The sequence below is a fragment of the Bombina bombina genome, chromosome 5, assembly GCF_027579735.1.
Source record: "Bombina bombina isolate aBomBom1 chromosome 5, aBomBom1.pri, whole genome shotgun sequence".
NCBI classification, from domain to species: domain Eukaryota; kingdom Metazoa; phylum Chordata; class Amphibia; order Anura; family Bombinatoridae; genus Bombina; species Bombina bombina.
This window is the reverse complement of record NC_069503.1, coordinates 815,128,678-815,149,716: the sequence shown is the minus strand read 5'-3', so window position 1 is coordinate 815,149,716 and position 21,039 is coordinate 815,128,678. Positions and strand designations below refer to the sequence as shown.

Genomic DNA, 21,039 nt, shown 5'->3' with positions numbered 1-21,039 from the left:
TGTGGGTTTTACAGTGACATATGTACCCAGTCCAGTTTGAGAGTGGAGTCCTTTTCCATGTTTTGTATGTGTATGTATGTATATACAGTTTGTGTGTGTGTATATATATATATATATATATATATATATATATACATACATACATACATACATACATACATACATACATACATACATACATATATATATATATATATATATATATATATATATATATATATATATATATATATATATATATATATATATATACATACATACATACAGAGACAGCGAGAGAGAGAGAAATAGATTGGATGAAAAATAAACATGCCACCCTAATGAGTTTACAAGTGTCACAGTTATGACCAGACGACTACATCTTGAAATTGCCAGGCATTGAAATTGAATCTAAACTTTCTATCAGTTCTGTTCCATCTTAGATAATCTTTTGATATGCATATTACATTTGTATTTCCATTTTCTTTCTTACAAAACAAATGTTTGTTTGTTTTCTTGGACATTCTAACATATTTTATATTTCAGTAACTATGTAACTGATATACTGTGTGTGTATATATATATATATATATATATATATATATATATATATATATATATATATATATATATATACAGTATATCAATTACATAGTTAAAATTATAATGTAGAAAAAAATATATTATGTAGTGTACTGAAGAGCACAGTCTGGAATACATAAACATTATATGTGTATATTCTATCAGTAATGATAAGCAAGTGGGGAAAAATAAACCCACTAGATAAAACTATGAATATTTAAAGAATAATTTATAAAAGATTACAACATAATACCATAACTATATGTTGTGCATAGTTTATTTGTTGCTCTTTGATAGTTTATATATTGATTCTGATGTGCAACTTTGGAGTTGTATCAGTCTGTAATGTTAATGATAGCCATCACAGACCCAGTGGTAGTTCTATGAGAGGCTGGGTAACTGCTGTGCACCCACATTTATTAACAGTGCACCACAAGAATCAGATGTGCCAGGTTCCCTGAATATGCAAGTCTGTGCCTTCTATACATGTGCCATGCCCAATGCTTTAAAGTCAAAATGAAACTGCCATTACTTAAATATTAAAGGGACACTGAACCCAAATTTCTTCTTTTGTGATTCAGAAAGAGCATGCAATTTTAAGCAACTTTCTATTTTACTTCTATTATTAATTTTTTTCTTCATTCTCTTGCTATCTTTATTTGAAAAAGAATGCATCTAAGCTAAAGAGCCAGCATTTTTTTGGTTCAGACCATGGACAGAACTTGTTTATTGGTGCTGTCAAATCAGCAAGGATAACTCAGGTTGTTCATTAAAAATAGGCTGGCATCTAAACTTACATTCTTGCTTTTCAAATAAACATACCAAGAGAATAAAGAAAATTTGATAATAGGAGTAAATTAGAAAGTTCCTTAAAATTGCATGCTCTATCTGAATCACGAAAGAAGAAATTTGGGTTCAGTGTCCCTTTAAGAGATCTGCATTCCATTATCAAATTGTGCAAGCTTTATATATGCACACTTTCTGAGACAATAGCTCCTATTAAGCATCTGCAAGAGTTAACAGCATAAATGTAAATGAGTCTGTGATTGACTGATGGTGGTCACTTGATACACTGGAAAGGAAATTAAAGGAACCTTAGATTGTTCTCATAAAAAAATATACAGCTCTTTTGAAATTAGTATGTGTTATTGCATTGTATTTTTATTATGCATGTCAGTGTGAATTATGTAATTCTATTGTATTTGATGGTCATTTAAGTGGAAAAGGAGAGAGAAGGGGGATCTAATCAAAATAAGTGTAAGAATCGTGATTGTGCCCCTTAGTTGTACCCACTGTACTCTTCATATTTTAGATTTTTTTATTTATTACATTGGTTCCTGAACTCGGTACCTAAGATAATATAATTTTTTTAAAACTTGTTCCTGTCCTCACTAAAACAGCTCTTTTGTGTCAGTCAGACACATTTCTCAAGATTTTTTTCTATTTTATAGCTTAAAAAGCAACAACAGTTAAACACATTAAAATGTTTAAAAGGGCTAAAGGGACATTCCATCCAAAATTGGAATCCACATGGATGCATTGTAGTTTTGAATAGAGGCATTTTTGTAATATATATGTGATAGCAAAAATGCTTCTAATAAAAGCTATAGCTGTTCAAAAGTGTATTTAAGTATGCACCATGCACCAGTATTTTAAACACATCACTATTTTAGAGAGCCTAAAGTGCTTGTATCATCTGCTAATGACTAAATTTGTTATTTGCTGTCATTATACAAGCCCCACTGGTGTTCTGAGCAGCCGCATCATTTAAAATGCTGGTGCACTGGAAGCATCCAGTGCTGTTATCCTAAATAGATCAGCTTTTGGCATCAACAATAGCCCTGACAAGATGATAAACCAGCTATAAGACGTGACAGCTACGAGATTGATCTCGATTTTATTATAGCTCACAGGCGGGAGTCGCAAGAGACACAGACAAACAAAGAGTGCCTAATAGCAGCTGTGCACATTAAAACTGCGCCATCAGGCTGTACCATCACTGCAAGGGCGTGTTTTAACACCCACTGCAGCTCCCAGAAATGGAAGAAATTTATCTAACCCTACAGCATCTATTGAAGGAAAAGGAGCTAAATATGGCTGCTAGATTTGACCGCCTCCAAGCTCTTATGGAAATGGCGACTAAGGGGAAAGTCCCCTCTAAGACCTCGCTGGAAGGGGAAACAGACAATGTGAAGTTGTTGCAGCCCAACCTAGTTGCAGTCGGGCAATCAATTACAATTGATTGCCTATCCAGTGTGAGATTCGTCTTGGGCGACTCTTTCTGAGCTTGTTGTCCCTGCCCGGAGGGAAGAGGCAGGCCTTGTGGAATGGGGCGATGACATATGCCCTTATTATTTTTCTGCATTGCTGGAGTGCCGGAGCTTTTCTGAGGAGATATGGGGTCGGCTTGATGTGCCGGCTTTAAGGGAGACTGTGATGATCCTCCGGGGCCTGCGACTAAGTTTTGAAGTGATATCACATGGCCCCACATATCCTGTCCCACTTTCACTAGTTCAGAGACTTACACCTCAAGTTCTGGCCTTACATGGATTTGGCCCCCTAGATTCCCGGTCTGGCATTGGGTGACGTGACATTTACATCTATGGAGATATTAGTACATCTTCAGAGATTTACATAGACTAATCACCATCTTCCTGTTGCATATGTTTGTTTAATCTTTTTTGTTTTTTTTTAGCTTGTTGTTGCTACCTTGACATAGTAGCATTGCTCTATTTTTAAATGTATTGCTCTCTTTGGTACTTTATACAGCTGTTCTGCTGTCAGCGGCCGGGATGGCATATCTGAACGGGCCTGTTTGTGTTAACATTTATTAATGAGAGCAGAGTTATGGGTATATGCTATGTTTCTCCAGCTTGCTTATTTATATTTTATTGACTCCCATATTTGTAGGACTTATTAGTACTCTTTGTGGCTGATGCCTCTTTAGTTTCTAAATTATTTCACATAGGTTGTAAGACAACTATTATATATATATATATATATATATATATATAACTCTTTTGACTAATCTAGAGCTACTGTATTATTCAGATGTGTCACAAAAGCCATCTCTCTTGGTAATAAATAACGCCACAGTTCCATTAAAATCTAGCTTAGAAGTTTTTTCTTTTCTGTTTAGTTCATTTTTCTTAGTTTCGAACTATATCTGTGCTGGCTAAAGACATAAAGTACCTTGCTCATCTATGCCTTTTTGGGCATCTACAGAATCGATGCTTAACCTGCCTTCATAACCCACAAATGTGAACACATTAGCTCTAAAGTAGTACCACCTGTCCTTTTTAGGTAACTAATAGGCACAGCTATCTTGGGTTTTAGTATATATGTTTTTTATGCCAATCTTATAATTAGAATATTTGTTTACTTACTAACTAGGGTAACCTAAATAGTCCTATTTATTATAGGGCTACCTATTATAGTAATTTATTAGAATGGTTTGTGTTCTGTGATACCTGCTGTAAATATAAGTTGATATTATATCCCTCAATAGGTCTACAAGAAGTATCAAAGTGGGGTATTTGAAGCCTTATATGTGTTATCTGGCCAGGGTAATCTAAATACCCCTGTCTTTGAGGGTACCATTTAAATACTTTCTATGGAAACATATATAATACATTTTACTTCCTATGGCAACATATACAATAACTTTATTGCCCTTGGACAGAGAGGGTATGGCATTTATTATAGTAACGAGCTATTGCTCTGCTGAGCTCCGCCTCCACATTTGGAATTAGTGTGAATAGGGGTATGCAATACTCTCCGCAGTGCCAAGCAGAGTTAGGGAGTCTCTGCCCTATCCTAAGTGCTATCCACATAAAAAATAAAATTAGGTTCTACCTTTTAGTTGGGATCCAATAATGGCCCCTTATTTCTCATTGGCCTTCTATAGGTTTCCGAATGTGAAGGGTTCAAATGTAACCCTAAATTTTAGTTGGAAGGCATATCATAATGTACAGTACAATGTGAATACCATTCAATGTGACTGTTAACATTGTTTGCAATGTGGGGGGGGGGGGGTTGTGCATTGCGCCTCCCATTGTATGCAACTGTGCATTTATTAGTCTCTCACATTGCGAGCTGTGTTTGTTATGTTTTTTTCTTTGTGTCTGTACTGCCCGGTGAACCTTAATAAAAATTATTTACAAAAAAAAAAATGCTAGTGCACTGAGAATATCTAGCTATGCTTCACATGCATGTGCAGAAAAAATGTTAACACTAAAACAGCAATAACTTTTACTAGAAATGTTTTTGCTAATACATGTATATTGCAAATATATTTCTATTCAAAGATGTAATTCATCTATGTGCATTTATATTTTGAAGGTGAAACTAAACAGGAACTGTAATACAGTTTGAAACTTTCTGTTTCCAATAGTTCAGAAAACAAATACTTAAATGTCTATATTCTTCTTTTTTTTTAATTCACTATAGTACAACATCTCTAAATTGCAATGACTAATAGGCAATAACACTAATTCATATTGGAATGTGACAGTATGTAATGAGGATCAATATTGAACTGAGAGTCTTGCTGCACAAGGCTCTGTAGTGTGAGTTATACTATTTAAATTGGTTGGGGCATATCAGCCAAATACTAAAAAGTCATAGAAAAGATAAAAAAAAATGCAATGCAGTGGCGTCACTAGGGGTGTGTGGGGGGTGTGGGCCGCACCAGGGTGACACCCTCCAGGGGGTGACACCACTAAAAAAAAAAAATTATTTTATTTTATTAAAATTCAAAGAAATACAATGTAGAGATGCATAGATATTTTTATTAGAGGGGCCAGCATTTGTGAACATTAGTGGGGCTGGGGAAGTTGTAGACACTTCATTTTTTGCCCTCTTGAGCCAGCGCTGCAATTTCCACAAATAGTTTTTCCGGCTGCTTTTGCTTGTTTGTACTTTGCTCCTCCTCTGCCCAATTTCCCTATGAATGTTGTGGGCGTGCCGTGGGGCTTGCAAAGTTGTGCTGCTAGCCTAAACCTGCCTGCCTATCTGTGCTCACTGCTCAGTGACGTGTGGAGCAGTGGAGTCACTCACTGCTGTGCTGTCTCTCTAAACGAGAACTGGGAAATCATGAGGGGGATGCCTGGCACCTGACCGAGTGTTTTTGTGTGTGTGTGTGTCTGAGTGCTTTTGTGTGTGTGTCTGAGTGTTTCTGTGTGTGTGTGTATCTGAGTGCTTTTGTGTGTGTGTGTCTGAGTGTTTCTGTGTGTGTGTGTCGGAGTGCTTTTGTGTGTGTGCCTGAGTGTTTTTGTGTGTGTGTGTGTGTGTCTAAGTGTTTGTGTGTGTGCCTGAGTGTTTTTGTGTGTGTCTGAGTATGTTTCTAAGTGTGTCTGAGGGTATCGGAGTGTTTGTATGTGTGTGTGCCTGTGTTTTTGTGTTTGCGTGTGTCTGCTTTCTGGGGGGTAACACCATAAGTTACCGCACCAGGTGACACCAACCCTAGTGACGCCACTGATGCAATGCTCCAGCAAAACACAAACATTGCCGTTTTCTTACTTTTTGTTTTTTTGGCACACTTGCCCAATAAGGAACGCAAAAAAAGAAGCTTCATGTAGGGCAGTCCCAGGTCACCGCCATACTGGCTGCAAGATTTTTCAGAATAGGTTTCCATAACCATCCATTGTTCTCATGCTCTGGTTAGGTGCATGTTGTCATAGTGTAATGTACAATGCAAAGAGAATGTGTCTTGCAGGATATAGAATAGAATGTAATGTTAAAATGTTTTTGTGTTTGCAGCTGTCTCATCGCCTTCATCCTTTACAATGAAAACCAACACTTTAAGTACAACTGTGCCTAACTCATACTACCCAGGTAAGCACTAGAATTCTGCTTTGTCTAATTGTTTTACTCTGTAGCACATAATCTGTTATGTATGTTTGCCTTTATACCTTTATATAATGGAAAGCTTGTGTCAATTATTTTCTGTGTTCTCTTCCCTTGTTTTTTTCTTTTCTGCTTGGACCTGCTTATGATGCATGGCAGATCCATTTGTGCCAACTGCAATTTTAGGTGAGATCATTTCCCTTCATAAAAGTTTACTATACAAATGACTAGGATAGTCAGTGCTAGCAGAAGAACTTTTCCCATTCGTCCTGTCTTTGGCTATTCACCAATCAGTGACTGTAGTGATTCTTATGCTTGTAAAAGCTGAAAAATATTGAAGAAATTATTTCAATGTTCACTGATAATGTTCAATGCTACTAAGATTGTTTTGTATACATGGGGGGGGGGGTCATAACTTTACCAGAGAATTAAGCCGCAAGGCTTGTATAGATATTTTTATCATGGGATAATTGTTTTCACTGTGACTGCATGCCAGAGCACAATATCATTTAACAGTATATTATGTGAAATGTTTGTCTCAGAATCTTATGTTGCTGTTTATTAATCTGAATTATTTTAGGTAAAAGTATTTTTTATTACATTTTTTGTTTTACTTAACCATAGTGTATGTTTAATTAAAATCTATTAGCCAATACACATGCAGTATATAAGCTATATATTCTCATTGAAAAATCTTATGCTTTCAGTCACCCCTTTGAAAGTGTTTTCTGTAGAAGTAAAACAAATATGTAGATAAAGTGATAAAATGAATATAGTGTAAAGCATGTGATGCTCTTTAATCTATATAAAATGAAAAGCATCTATTAAATGGCACCTAACTTGATTTTTTTATCTAAATATTTAAGATGTAACCAACATGACTCTGTAACAGTTCCGTCTGAGATATTGCTGACCTGATGTACCATTGTGCAGGGGTCTTTGGTTAGTTGTAAATCAAATATAACCTAGTTCTGTAGCCCTAGATAAAGTTAATAGATATGACCCTTCTTTTCTCTAGGCCATTTTTGGAAATTGGATAGAGGTGACAAAGTGCTTTGGAATCAGGAAGGAATATGTAACAAAGCAACACTTAAAAGGAAATAACATAACTTATGTTGTGTTTTCTGCTATGAAGAACGTTTCCAATATTTCAATTAATATGAAAAAAAAAGCTTTAAAAAATATTGCTTAGGATTCTTGTTTACAGATATAGTAATGTCCTTCACCCTGATGGAGAATGTGTTCCAAATGTTATTGTTATTATTATTAATCATCATCATCATTATTATTATTATTATTATTATTATTATTATTAAAGATGCATTCTAACACAATTTACACAATACAACATTTTCTAGTAAAATGTATTTAATAATTTATTGATATTTTGTACTGTGCAATAAAAGTGCAGAACATACAGGCGTAGGTAGAACGCACATGCAGCACCTTATTGTGCATGCACCAAGTGCAGGTGCTAATGTGACATCACTGGCAACTGGAGCATGCTAGATGGGAAAATGATGCATATTTACAGCCTAAAGCCATATGGTCTGCAGGCAATGCACAGTAATACCAGTGATACATTTTATTGCAAGCATTATCAGAAAATGCTAATACAAAGCTGTGATGGCTGAGATAGTGAAGGTAGAAAAATAATGTAAAGAGGTAAAGCAAGTCAGAAAGAAGCAAAAGTACAGCATAGAGGGGGAGTGAGAGTCAATATATTGGTAAAGTGAACATAATTCATGAGAGTTAAAGGACCAATCAACACAGTAGATTTGCATAATCAACAAATGCAAGATAACAAGACAATGCAATAACACTTAGTCTGAACTTCAAATGAGTAGTAGATTTTTTTTCTGAAAATTTTAAAAGTTATGTCTTTTTCCACTCCCCTTGTACCATGTGACAGCCATCAGCCAATCACAAATGCATACACGTACCATGTGACAGCCATCAGCCATTCACAAATGCATACACACTTATTCTTGCACATGCTCAGTAGGAGCTGGTGACTCAAAAAAGTTTAAATATAAAAAGACTGTGCACATTTAGTTAATGGAAGTAAATTGGAAAGTTGTTTAAAATGGCACGCTCTATCTGAATAATGAGTTTAATTTTGATTGAGTGTCCCTTTTAAGAGAACAGAAGACAACTGAGAGAAAGATATAACATAATTATTTATTTATAAAATAATCTACAGTTGTTATATGTGGAAATAGTTGTGGTTCAGGGAAAATGTTTCACGTTTCTTTACAATAACTGCAGAATGTCTGCAAATCCCATTATCTGTGTTTGTATAAAATGTAAAACTAGTGAAATTTTCCATCTGTACTGAAGTATTTTTAATTTCTGTGTATATGTTTTTCTTTCATGCTGGGCTTTATCTAGCAGATATAATATCCCTTTGGGACTCAGAATGAATAAATCTGTGAGGTTTAATTGCAGGATTATAATAAGCCTATTAAATTACATTTTATATTTTATTTAGTCATTTTCTTATCATTGTTCAACATTAGTGGACTTGAAACAAGACTGTACAGAGATTTTATTTAGTTAGAAGTAGATAAGAGCTTTATGAATATTGTCATTCGGCCCTCTGCGTGTACACAGAACACACTGCAGCCAGGTATGGTTCATGGATGGAAAGTGGACCCTCCAGTTCAGTAGCTACTTCAATAGACTAACAATAGACTCATATTTGCCAGCTTTATGACCACACATTTGTGATAGAGAATTTATGGGGCTGCTCCTACAGCTCTTCAGCTGTCGTTCCTCTCTCTAATGGTTTAATTTAAATGTAGCAAGAATTATCAGTTGGAGATTTCTCAACCATCAGTCTTGGAGACCCTATCTACCATACCATAAATGTTATGAGAAAGAGCAGTAGGAAGAAATACAAAATGTGTGGGGCTGTAATAGGAACAATGCAGTTGAATGCAAAAGATTTGTTAAATAAGGGCCCTCCCTTTCTCATTGTTAATGTGACATGAAAGTCAAAATTACATTTTCATGATTCAGATAGAGCATGAAGTTTTAAGAGACTTTTCCATTTACCTCTGTTATTAAATTTATTTTGTTCTCTTAGAATCCTTTGTTAAAAAGCATAAACTATGTAGCCTTAGGAGCAGCAATGCACTACTGGAAGCTAGCTGGTGATTGGTGGGTGCACAAGGTGCCCCTTGCTATTATATTTCTTTAAAGTGTATCTGTCTTTGTCTCTCTATGCTTAATAATGGCTGAGTGTTCAAAGGGACAGTATACACTCATTTTCATATAACTGCATGTAATAGACACTACTATAAAGAACAAGATGCACAGATACTGATATAAAAATCCAGTATAAAACTGTTTAAAAATGTACTTAGAAGCTCTCAGTTTAGCTTTGTTGAAAAGGCAGCTGGAAAGCCCACTGCAAGTGGGAAATAAGACACTCCCCCCCTCCCCCTTCTTTTCCATATGAAAAGACCCTTTACACAAACAAGAGCAAGCTGGAGTAGGTAGCTGACGGTATTCTCATAAAACTTTGGGGCTTGGTTAGGAGTCTGAAAATCAGAGCAATGTTATTTAAAAATAAGCAAAATTATACATTTAAAAAACCAAAAAACTTTATGAGCTATATAAATAGATCATCTACAAAACATTTATGCAAAGAAAAAATGAATGTATAATGTCCCTTTAAGTTGTTTCTCAGTTGGTCTACATCCAACCCTACCCTCCAACACTGAGCACATGTTTAGTGCTGCAAATGTGTTTAAAGTGGCTTCATTGGTTAAATGTTAATTATTTGATAGGTACATAAATTATTTTAACAAAAGAGAGCTACACGTCTTTATGATCATAATTGGAACTTATATCCGCTCTCTTTTTCTTAGATTTCATTATTGTGTTGAGTTCAATTATGGGAAGACTCTGAAATGGTTTCTACTTATATGACGTATGTTCATGAGTTTTGAATATACATGGGATTGAAGGTTTATTTATCTGGCTTTTAAATTGCATATTTTACATTTTCAATATTAAAGGGCCATAATACCCAAATGTTTAAACACTTGAAAGTGATGCAGTATAGCTGTAAAAAGCTGACTAGAAAATATCTCCTGAACATCTCTATGTAAAAAAGAAAGATATTTTACCTCAAAAGTTTCTCAGTAGCCACCTCCCATTGTAAAGGATTTCTAAGCAGCATTTTAGTGTGTCTGTCCTGGGACAGCTTAGGGGATATTATTTCCCTATTCAGCTTACTATGAAATCTCATGAGAGTTAAGTCAAATCTCATGAGATCACAGTAAAAGAGTTCATGGCCTCAGCACTGCTGATGCTGATTGGCTGCTGTTCATTTCTTCATTTTTTTTATTTTTTTTTACCTGCAGCTGGGAGTAGCTGAGTATAAATTTTTACACAGAACTTACTCTGCTGAGCTGAGGAAGCTGTGAGGTAAAATATCTTCCTTTTTTACATAGAGATGCTCAGGTGATATTTTCCTGTCAGCTTTTTACAGTTATACTGCATCAGTTTCAAGTGATTTAGCATATGAGTATTATGTCCCTTTAAAAGGCCTCTCTTTAAGTTTTAATTATTTTCTTCAAAGCAGAAAACATTTACTTAAAAGGGTGATGTTTAACAATTAACATATGATTGATAATATTAAAAAAAAACACTTTCTTATATGACTGCCATATTTCAAGACTTCTGTTTAAGCCAGCTATGTGCAACCACACACATTTTTCCAATCTTAAGTTTTTCAGTTGAGAAAATATAGCTCCAGTTTTAAGGAAATATCATTATTTTTTTCCACAATTTTCAGTGTACAAAAACCATTGTAACAGCTTAAATAATGTTTGTAATGAAATAAGATTTTTATTAAAATGTTGCATCAAATTTATTTATGAACATGACTATCAGTGATACAAGTGTACATTTTTTACTTTGAATATTTATTACTTTCTATGTTAACATTTTGTAAATAAGGGGTCTGTGGGGGTGTTATTTTTATGCTTGGAATGTTCTGTTTTTTCGATGCATTCTGGTCATGGCATTTTTAATTTTCTGTAGAAAATCTGGAATACCAGGACCAGAATGGGAGTTTGAAAACCAGGACTGGACCAGAATCTCATGAGGATATGGAGTTAGGTTGGATATGCTGTGATACAAAAATTTGATGGATTATTTGACAATTAAAAATAAACAAATTAAATGACATTATGTTTTTTTGTCCTTTTGTGTCTTATCTTATTTTGAGGCATATTCTAGAGTACTAGAATATAACTGTAATGACATATCCCTATATAGGATTAATTCTTCCATTTACACCATTGTACATGCATGAAATGCTTTGATATATTAGTGTAATCCATATCAGGTTATCCATGGAAAAGTCTTTGAAGTAGAAACTATTTGTATCTTTGGTGAATGTAAAAGAAAAATGAAAAAAAATATAGTAAACATCAGACTTTTATTTTGACACATTGGCTTCAAATTGACTTAGCACAAAGACTCACTTTATGTGTTTCACTAGAAAGATTGACATGCATATATAGAAAAATCTCCCTTGTTAACTTTTAAAATACTTTATAAATTGATTAATCATGACTTTTAGTGAAGACTCAACATGTGTTCTGACAAACTGCTAACTTTATAAACATTCAGTGACACAGATATTTTTTTTTATACTCTAATCATAGCTTGGCCTATCCTTTTTTTTAATTTTGACCACAGTAAGGAGCCATTCTGTTAATTCTGAATACATTTTAATTGCTTATGCCCTGTCTCATTTTTTTCCTACTCTTTTCCCTCCTGATTTGTATCTTCTTAAAAGTGCCAATTAATGGTAAGTTTCCCTTTGTACCCTCTGGAGAAGCGTCTGTGGGGAGGTGGGATAAACTCTTCCAGTGCTGATGGATGCAAAGCAAAATGTGACATGCTCTTTCAGCACTCAAGAGTGGAGGATTATGGGATCCCTGTCGGGCTCAGCCAATCCTGCTGGCTCTATGTTGGTTTGCATGTCAGTTTTGATAGTTTCATACTTTTTGTAACAGCATTAGAGAAATTAACATTATGGCTGCATGCAAAATAATTGTTTTATGTCACCCAAAAAGTGTACAATCCCCTTATAGTGTGTTTGGTCATGCTATGTTCCATCATGTTTCACATATGTATCAAACGTTTTGAAAATTCACTGTTCAAATTTAGCTCATCTATGATAAAAGAAAAAATGTCTGTTCCAGTACAAAAAATATTTTCTAACAATAATTAATAATTATGCCTCATTCTAAAAATTAAAAACTGTCTATAACTACATAAGTAAAAATTATTTTTTTGTCATTCAGTTCCTCCTCCTTTCCTTTTTTGTGATGTCATTTAAAAATTACCTTTTTTATTATTATTATTATTAAGCAGTATTTCTTTTGTCCACCACTGCATGTCAGAAATCTTACCTACTTGGTATTTTGCATTTCTAGATGAAAACCACACAAATAGTGAAACAAGCAGCTTGGCCCAGACACATACTTACAAAAAGCGAGAAACAGTGGATGTTCCATACCAGACAGGCCAGCTACATCCAGCCATTCGAGTAGCAGATTTGCTGCAACACATCACACAGATGAAATGTGCTGAAGGCTATGGATTCAAAGAAGAATATGAAGTGAGTAGTTAATGTGGGACAGGAAACTGGAACACAGTATGTTGGCAGTAGATAGAAAGAGAGACAGCTGCTGCAAAAGGTATAATTCCGTAGAAACTTCAAATGCCCTTTTCATCTGTAATTTCTAAAAAGAACTTTCAATATTTTATTTTGAACATTCATTATTAATATTTTAGATTCAACTACATAGCTACATAACAGGTTTGAAGAGTTGACACCAGTACCTTTAATCTCATTTCCAGCTGACAGGATTTGGACTTTGATGATATATAAAATCAGAGTTTTCATGTTGTAGTGTTTATCAGCTGGCCTTACCATTTTCTGGAATATTTGCAAGCTGAGTTATAGCTTCGTTGGACTAAAATTTATTTATTGTGGGTTTTTTTTTTTTTACAATTTAAGTAGGAGATTAATATAATAGTTATTTTAGTTGCAATTAGTGCTGCATCAATAGTGGACCCAATCTACAGGGGGCTCTAGTGCAAACATTTTTTGCCCCGCCCCCAAAGGTAATAAGTAATAAGCAACAGTAAAAATATGAATGCTTCTCTCTGTATAATGATTTTGGTATAATGATTTTGAGTATACAGTATATGTATATGTGTGTGTGTGTGTGTGTGTATATATATATATATATATATATATATATATATATATATATATATATATATATATATATATATATATATATATATATATATATATAAAAATAAAAATATAAAGGACATCACTCTCTGGATTTGACACTCCCCTTCTCAGACAGGTCTTAGGAAAGGGAGTCAGTCACTAAATAAATTGTTATTAATCTTTTCATTGATTTGTATGAACTTCCCTGCACCTGCACCTGCACCCTGGCTGATGTCTCATTGTTAAGTAAAAGTGCAGACCCTACCTCCACATTATATACTGTATATATATATATATATATATATATATATATATATATACATACATAAACACACACAGAGATAATGACCACACTGCACTATATAATGATTATAACTATTTATACACTTTTAATGAACACATTGTGCTGTATAAAATGTTGGATTATCTTTACTATAATAGCCTAGGTAATAGACCGGGTAAATAAGCTGAGTATCTATAAAATGATAATGAGCAGAGAGAGAAGACTAAGATAATGCCCATAATAAGCATGGACACAAAAAACACCAAAAAATACAGTTGTGTCACTTTGTGTTAATGTTTCAATATTAATATAATCTAAAAGATAAGATGATATCCAACATGGAAATAAAAAGAAAAAACAAACAACTGTATTACTTTTTTGCAACATTTATACAGCATATTAATATGACCCTACAAATCAAGTGAATGTCATCAAAATGCAAAAAGCAAAAAAACTTAACCCTTTGTGATGACTAACAGAATATTAGCAACAATATAAAATGCTTAAAGGACACTGAACCCAACTTTTTTCTTTTGTGATTCAGATAGAGCATGCCATTTTAAGCAACTTTCTAATTTACTCCTATTATCAAATTGTCTTCATTCTCTTGGTATCTTTATTTGAAAAGCAAGAATGTAAGTTTAGGAGCCGGACGATTTTTGGTGAACAACCTGGCTTGTTCTTGCTGATTGGTGGATAAATTTACCCACCAATAAACAAGTGCTGTCCAGGGTCTGAACCAAAAATTGACTGGCTCCTTAGCTTAAAAGCCTTCTTTTTCAAATAAAGATAGCAAGAGAATGAAGAAAAATTGACAATAGGAGTAAATTAGAAAGTTGCTTAAAATTGCATGCTCTCCCTGAATCACAAAAGAAAAAATTTGGGTTCAGTGTCTCTTTAACTGAGGGTTTCTTTAAAGAGACATTGTACACTAGATTTTTCTTTGCATAAATGTTTTGTAGATGACTCATTTATATAACCAATCTGGGGTGTTTTTTGTAAAAAATTTTGCTTATTTTTAAATAACATTGCAATGATTTTCAGACTCCTAAACAAGCCCCAAAGTTTAAGATGTATACTGATGTATACAGACTTCAGACTGCTTTTGTTTGCATAATGGGTCTTCTCATATGCAGAGGAGGAGGTTCTGCTCTCAGCCCCTTTCAGCGGGTGTTTCAGGCTAACCTCATCAACAGTGCTAACTTGAGAGCTTCTAAGTAAGTTTTTAAAAGTTTTTTTACTGGATTTTTATACCAGTATCTGTGCATATTATTCTTTATAGTAGTGTCTATTAAATGCAGTTAAATGAAAATTGTTGTATACTACTGCTTTAACACAAATATTTCAACTTTGTGTGAACAAAAACAGTTTGACACAACCAAGCTCTATTTTACTGAGGAGAAAAGCTGAAAATATGTTTACTTATATAAAGGAGCTGGATGGTTTATTCCATTGATTGTAGTTTATGCAGGTAAAGTTAGGGAACTGATGCTTATTTATTTATGAACTTTTGAATATGCAGAGCCCCCTGCCTCAAAGCACATCAAGGGCAAACACTGCCGTGTGAAGACCAGGAGCCTGCCCCATCCCCTCTTATAAGTGTGTATCATAGCTTCGAATTACAACCATATTATTGTGCTGTCTAGTGTAGCCCTGACAAAAGCGTACAGGAGAGGCAAGGAGGAGAAAAACGACAGGTTGGTTGTTGAGAGGATGAAGGAGGAGTAATTAACATGACCTATCACCTCTGCCCTGATGCCAGTGGCGGCTTGTGGGTTATTGAAATAGGGGTTCACAATACATGAACTGGGGTTAAATACCACCCATAGAGTGAGTCAGTCTTCTCTCTCTCTCTCTTCAGTATCCGTTTGCAGTCGCTGCTCCTTTTCAGCTTCTACCCCATGTTGTAGTGCTCGTGTGGGGGTAGCTCGGGGGATGGCAACACCAAAATCTGTGTACTGAAGACAACTCAGAGATGAGACGCTAAAAACACCCATTAATAAAGGCTTCCCATGCTCCTTCCGCCCACTTACTTTCAGCTCTGATCACTAGATTGCAATTACAATTGAGTGCGTTGTAGTACATTTCCGGCTGTATAATATAAACAGTTATATTTATTCTAACAAAATAAAATCAAGGTTTAAATCAAAATTTAAAATAAACCAGATAAAAAATCAGGATACAGAAAATGCAAAATATACAAATGCAACAGAGAACTTACAACAGAATATTTGCTGTTAAACCCTATTTGGCATATAAACCCTATTTAAATATAGGAGGAAGAAATTTCCAAAAGCAACAAAGGGCTGCGGATGTTTGCAAAGGAGCCAGTTGGGGGATTCCTGTAATGAGACAGGGGAATCGTTGTCACCAAGTATAAAGGTCACAAATATAAGGTGTTAATAATTACTTACACCTGATGGGTGCTTTGTGTCCTCGTAAATATTCTGTAAGATGGTTTGCTTGTTTTGGATTTCAAAGCCTAGAGTTCCGTATTATACAGCCGGAAACTGCACATATTTAGCTCTGCGTAGAGCGCCATAGTTTTAAATTCAGTGTGTACTACAACACACAATTTTAATTGCAATCAAGTTTGTATGGGATATAGGGAAAATCCCTTAAGCTGTGGCTTTATTTGCATTTTTTAATATCTAGCGCAGTAATCTGACTTTTTTTTACATTTACTAGAGCAAGTGGCCATTTTCCTGCCTGGACTGAAAGTTCTGCCCCTGGATGTGCCCACTGCCTGCCCTCTCATCTCACTTGCTGCCTTCGACTCTGTTTTGCGCCGACCAGGCTCCTCCTCCCTCACTGTGACATAACGTGGCTCTCACTCGCACAGCAAAATCTGTGCGGTTAGGAGCTGTGTTGGGGGCTACAAGCACAAAGAAATAAGTGCTATGGGCTTGAAGCCTATACTTCTATCTATCGCACATGCGGTGCGATAGATAGAAGTAAAAACGGCAATTTTTATTTTTTGCTAAATTTGACAAACGTTTTGGGTTGAATAAATATAATTTTTCCAATAGGGGTGCTATTGGAAAAATTATATTTATTTAGCCAACAAGTTTTTTTTTTTTTGGTTTTGTGTTTTTTCCTCTTAGGGCTCTCCAGGGGTTCACGTGCGCCTGTGCCCATAGAGAGGAGCCTCCACTGCCTGATACACTTATCTTTCAGCAGATGTAGGGCGGAACAGGGTCACAGATAGCAGGAAAAGTTCAAGTTGGGTCTGCCTGCTGTGCTACATAGAGAACTGTTTTGAGAACTCTGATGGAGCACAGTAGAAAGCTGACCCTTCAACCCACATTAATAAAATGCTCCCCTGCATTAGGATTGTAACAGTCTGCCCACCCCTGCACACTTGCAAAACTTGCAGCCTCTGTTCAGCGTACATTTCCTAAGTATAAAGCTTAATCTCCCTTGACACTGAGCAAAAATGACATGGGAGTACCTCCATATTTAGTGATATGGTCTCTGATTGGTTGTAACAATTCATTGGGGGACTGAAAACTTTTTAAGTATTATAAATAAATATGCAAAACTTAATAAAGAACTTTAAACATTTGAACTGTAAACTATCTGGCTACAGGAGAGTGCTGAAAAGCATTTTTAAGACAAGAGATTAAAATGTGTGCTGAAAAGTGTTGTGGTGCGAGGAATCTGCTTAGTGACATGTAACTGGCTAGGTACCTCAGAAATATCAACCAACTGCAAATGTAATGTCATGGTATTATACTTAAATAGTGTACATTGGCAATAGGTCATCAATACCTATAATATCAATACAAATATTTATCTTTGTCTTCTGGGATTTGAAATCAATTCCACATTACTATCAGCACTTTAAAGTTGCTTTTCAAAATGAGAAAATTATAATATACAAAGTTTTCACCAAACTAGTTAAAGCTCAACCAGTGTATATAGAATCAAAATATCTATAACCTTTATACTCCAAATAAGTCATCAGACACAACAATACAGATGTTCACAATTAGGAAGAAACAACTTAAAGGGATATTGTAGTGCAAAAATGGCATGCTCTAATTTGTTAGAACGGTAATTTCATCACTACTTACCCTGCAAGTATATGTGTTTAACCCCCACAAAGGGGTTAAACTAATAGCTAAAATCCTGTTCAGGAGCCGCAGAAAACTGCAGGTCCTGAGCAGACATGGTTAGTGAGCCCATCAGTAACAGCAATTACACAAAAACAACTAGGAGGCACTCACAGTAACAGCAGTTAAAGGGACATTAAACCCACATTTTTTCTTTCATGATTTAGAAAGAGCATGCAATTTTAAACAACTTTCTAATTTGCTTCTCTTATCTAATTTGCTTAATTCTCTTGATATGCTTTGCTGAAAAGCATATCTAGATAGGCTCTAGATTCTCTATCTGAATAATGAAAGAAAAAAATTGTGTTTAATGTCCCTTTAATGTCCCTTTAACTTTGCCAATCACCAGCTGTGCCTGCTCAGAATCAGCAGCTGCCTGTGGCTCCTGATTGGTACATTAAAGGGACACTAAACCCAAACATTTTCTTTCATGATTTAGGAAGAGAATAAAATTTAAAATAACATTCAAATTTACTTTATTATCTAATTTGCTTCATTCTTTAGATATCCTTTGTTGAAGAAATAGCAATGCACATGGGTGAGCCAATCACACGAGGCATCTATGTGCATCTACCAATCAGCAGCTACTGAGCATATCTAGGCATGCTTTCCCGCAAAGAATATCAAGAGAATGAAGCAAATTAGATAATAGAGAAAATAATTGTGTTTTATTCCCCTTTAAAGAGATAGAAAAATCAAAATTAAACTTGCATGATTCAAAAAGAGCATGCAATTTTTAGACACTTGTATATTCACTTATATTTTCATATTTACTTTCTCTTTGTATCATTTGTTGAAAAAGAATATGTACATATCCATCACTAATTGGGGTTGGATACTTAATGAAGCTACTCACATTTTTCTCAGTGGCTTTCTAGATGTGTCCAGCTAGCTCCCAGTAATGCATCGCTGCTCTAGAACAGACTTTAACTGTGTGTTTCATTTATTTGCAGAAGTTAAACAAACACTTACAAACAAGCAATAGTGCATTAATAAAATTGCTCAAGAAAACTCTTTTTCACCATAACAATTGGAGGTTTTCTGTTTGTGAAGCTGTCCATCTGCAATCGTTGTACATTTTGCCCTGTGCACAATATGATAATGGAAGTTAATTCTCTTAAAAATGCTTGCTGTCTCTAAATCATGAAAGTTTAATTTTGACTTTAGTTTGGCTCAATCGCAATCCTTAAGAAATGATAATCACCATAGATTTTAATGGTGATTTTTTTTTTAAAAAATACATTAGTTAAAGGAATATGAAGCCCAAAAAAAATATTTGTGATTCAGACATTTTTTTAAAAAAGCTTCCAATTTTCCTCTATTATCAAATTTGCTTTGTTTGTCATGTTATTCTTTAATGAAGAAATATCTAGGTTGGTGCATGGTAGGACATAGTGATACTGTCTCGTGCTCTTTCATATAACAGTCTTGTAAAATTGCTGCCATATAATGCTCAAGACATTTGCACATTACTGAGCTTACATCCCTGTTTTCAACAAAAGCTACAAAGAGATCAAATAAAAAATAAATTAGAAAGTTGTTTTTAAATTGCATCCTCTGGGGCCAAATCATGATGGACAGACATTGATAATTTGGCCCCTCTGTCTCAATCACAAAAGAAAAATTTGGGGTTTCATGTTCCGTTAATCCTTTCTAAAGGATTATGATTAATCCCATAGTTATATACAAGCAAAAGTGCAATAATAAAATGCACTTTTATTACTATTTTGTCTGATTTCCTTGTAATTTATGTTTGAAAACGTTTTTTACTGCCCTCAGAGAGTCTTGTATGTATTTTGTAGCATTAAAAACCCTGAACCTTGTAACATGCTGCTCAGCAATTGTTTGATATGTGCAGTAGTTCACACACATCTGTCCTTTATTTGCATCAGCAAAGAAATAAGATAAACAATAATCATGCAGCTTTCAAATTTGAGAGCAGAATTACAGTTTAAATACTTTTAAACCATTTATTTTGTGTGCTGATATTTTGCAATGTAATGGTTATTTTCTAATGCGTGTAAAACAATGATTGTAATGTCCCTTTAACTACTGATTTTTTTTTTTTACGAGTACATTGAACTAGTGCCATAACTTAGCCAGCTGCTTTTGTGCTGTACATGAGTTGTTCCTCAGTGAATGAGTTCTCCACACCTAGACCATGGGTAATAATACTGTATGACATGATCGTCTATGGGGGAAAAAACAATGCTCAGAAGAATAAAATTAACTGCAAGGGAACATCATTTTACAAGGGGTAAGGATATTTTTTTCCTGGCAAATGCTGCATCTGATGTATAAATACATTTATGTCCTACATTATTATTACATCCAGATATTCTTATTACAAATGCAGAGAGGCACCAGAGGCATCAAACCTCTTTCAAATACACATTGCAGATTTCCATGTTACACACATGCTAAGGAAAATCCTAGATCCTGATGCGGCTCAGCCGCAGCAAACTATGTACTGGTTTTAGTTTACACAGAATATGTAATCCAGAGTTCTATTTGAAAGCAGGTTTGGTTGAAGACTGACACGCATCTCGCAAGGCTACCTACTGTAATTCAACATTATGTAATCCTCTTAAAAAAAAATAAGCCCTCTGTAAGCATTATGTTTTACTCACAGTAGACTTAAACTCTAAAAGATTTATATTTACTTTTGATCCTATCAAGTTACTTTGAAAAAATAATTTTGCCATTGATACAGATAGTATTCTTTTTCTTTCCTAAGATATGGTGAGTCCACGGCTTGAGTAATTACTGTTGGGAATATCTCTTCTGGCCAGCAGGAGGAGGCCAACAGTAATTACTCAAGCCGTGGACTCACCATATCCGGAAAGAAATTTATCAGGTAAGCATATATTTTATTTTTCTTTCCTAAGATATGGTGAGTCCACAGCTTGAGTAATTACTGTTGGCCTCCTCCTGCTGGCCAGGAGAGATATTCCCAACAG

The 21,039-nt window shown here is 34.8% G+C and overlaps 1 protein-coding gene across 6 annotated transcripts in view; it reads left to right on the top strand.

Moving 5' to 3' along the window:
• PTPRM (protein tyrosine phosphatase receptor type M) overlaps positions 1 to 21,039 on the top strand; it is a 1,348,209-nt gene that overhangs the window by 1,077,325 nt on the left and 249,845 nt on the right. For 3 of the 6 annotated variants that reach the window (XM_053714931.1, XM_053714929.1, XM_053714934.1), the window contains 4 exons: positions 6,322 to 6,396; positions 6,568 to 6,594; positions 11,464 to 11,541; positions 12,870 to 13,054. In XM_053714931.1, the coding sequence (XP_053570906.1) occupies positions 6,322 to 6,396; positions 6,568 to 6,594; positions 11,464 to 11,541; positions 12,870 to 13,054 (365 nt within the window). The remainder of the gene's footprint in view (positions 1 to 6,321; positions 6,397 to 6,567; positions 6,595 to 11,463; positions 11,542 to 12,869; positions 13,055 to 21,039) is intronic. The other 3 variants (XM_053714933.1, XM_053714932.1, XM_053714930.1) reach the window with 2 other exon arrangements.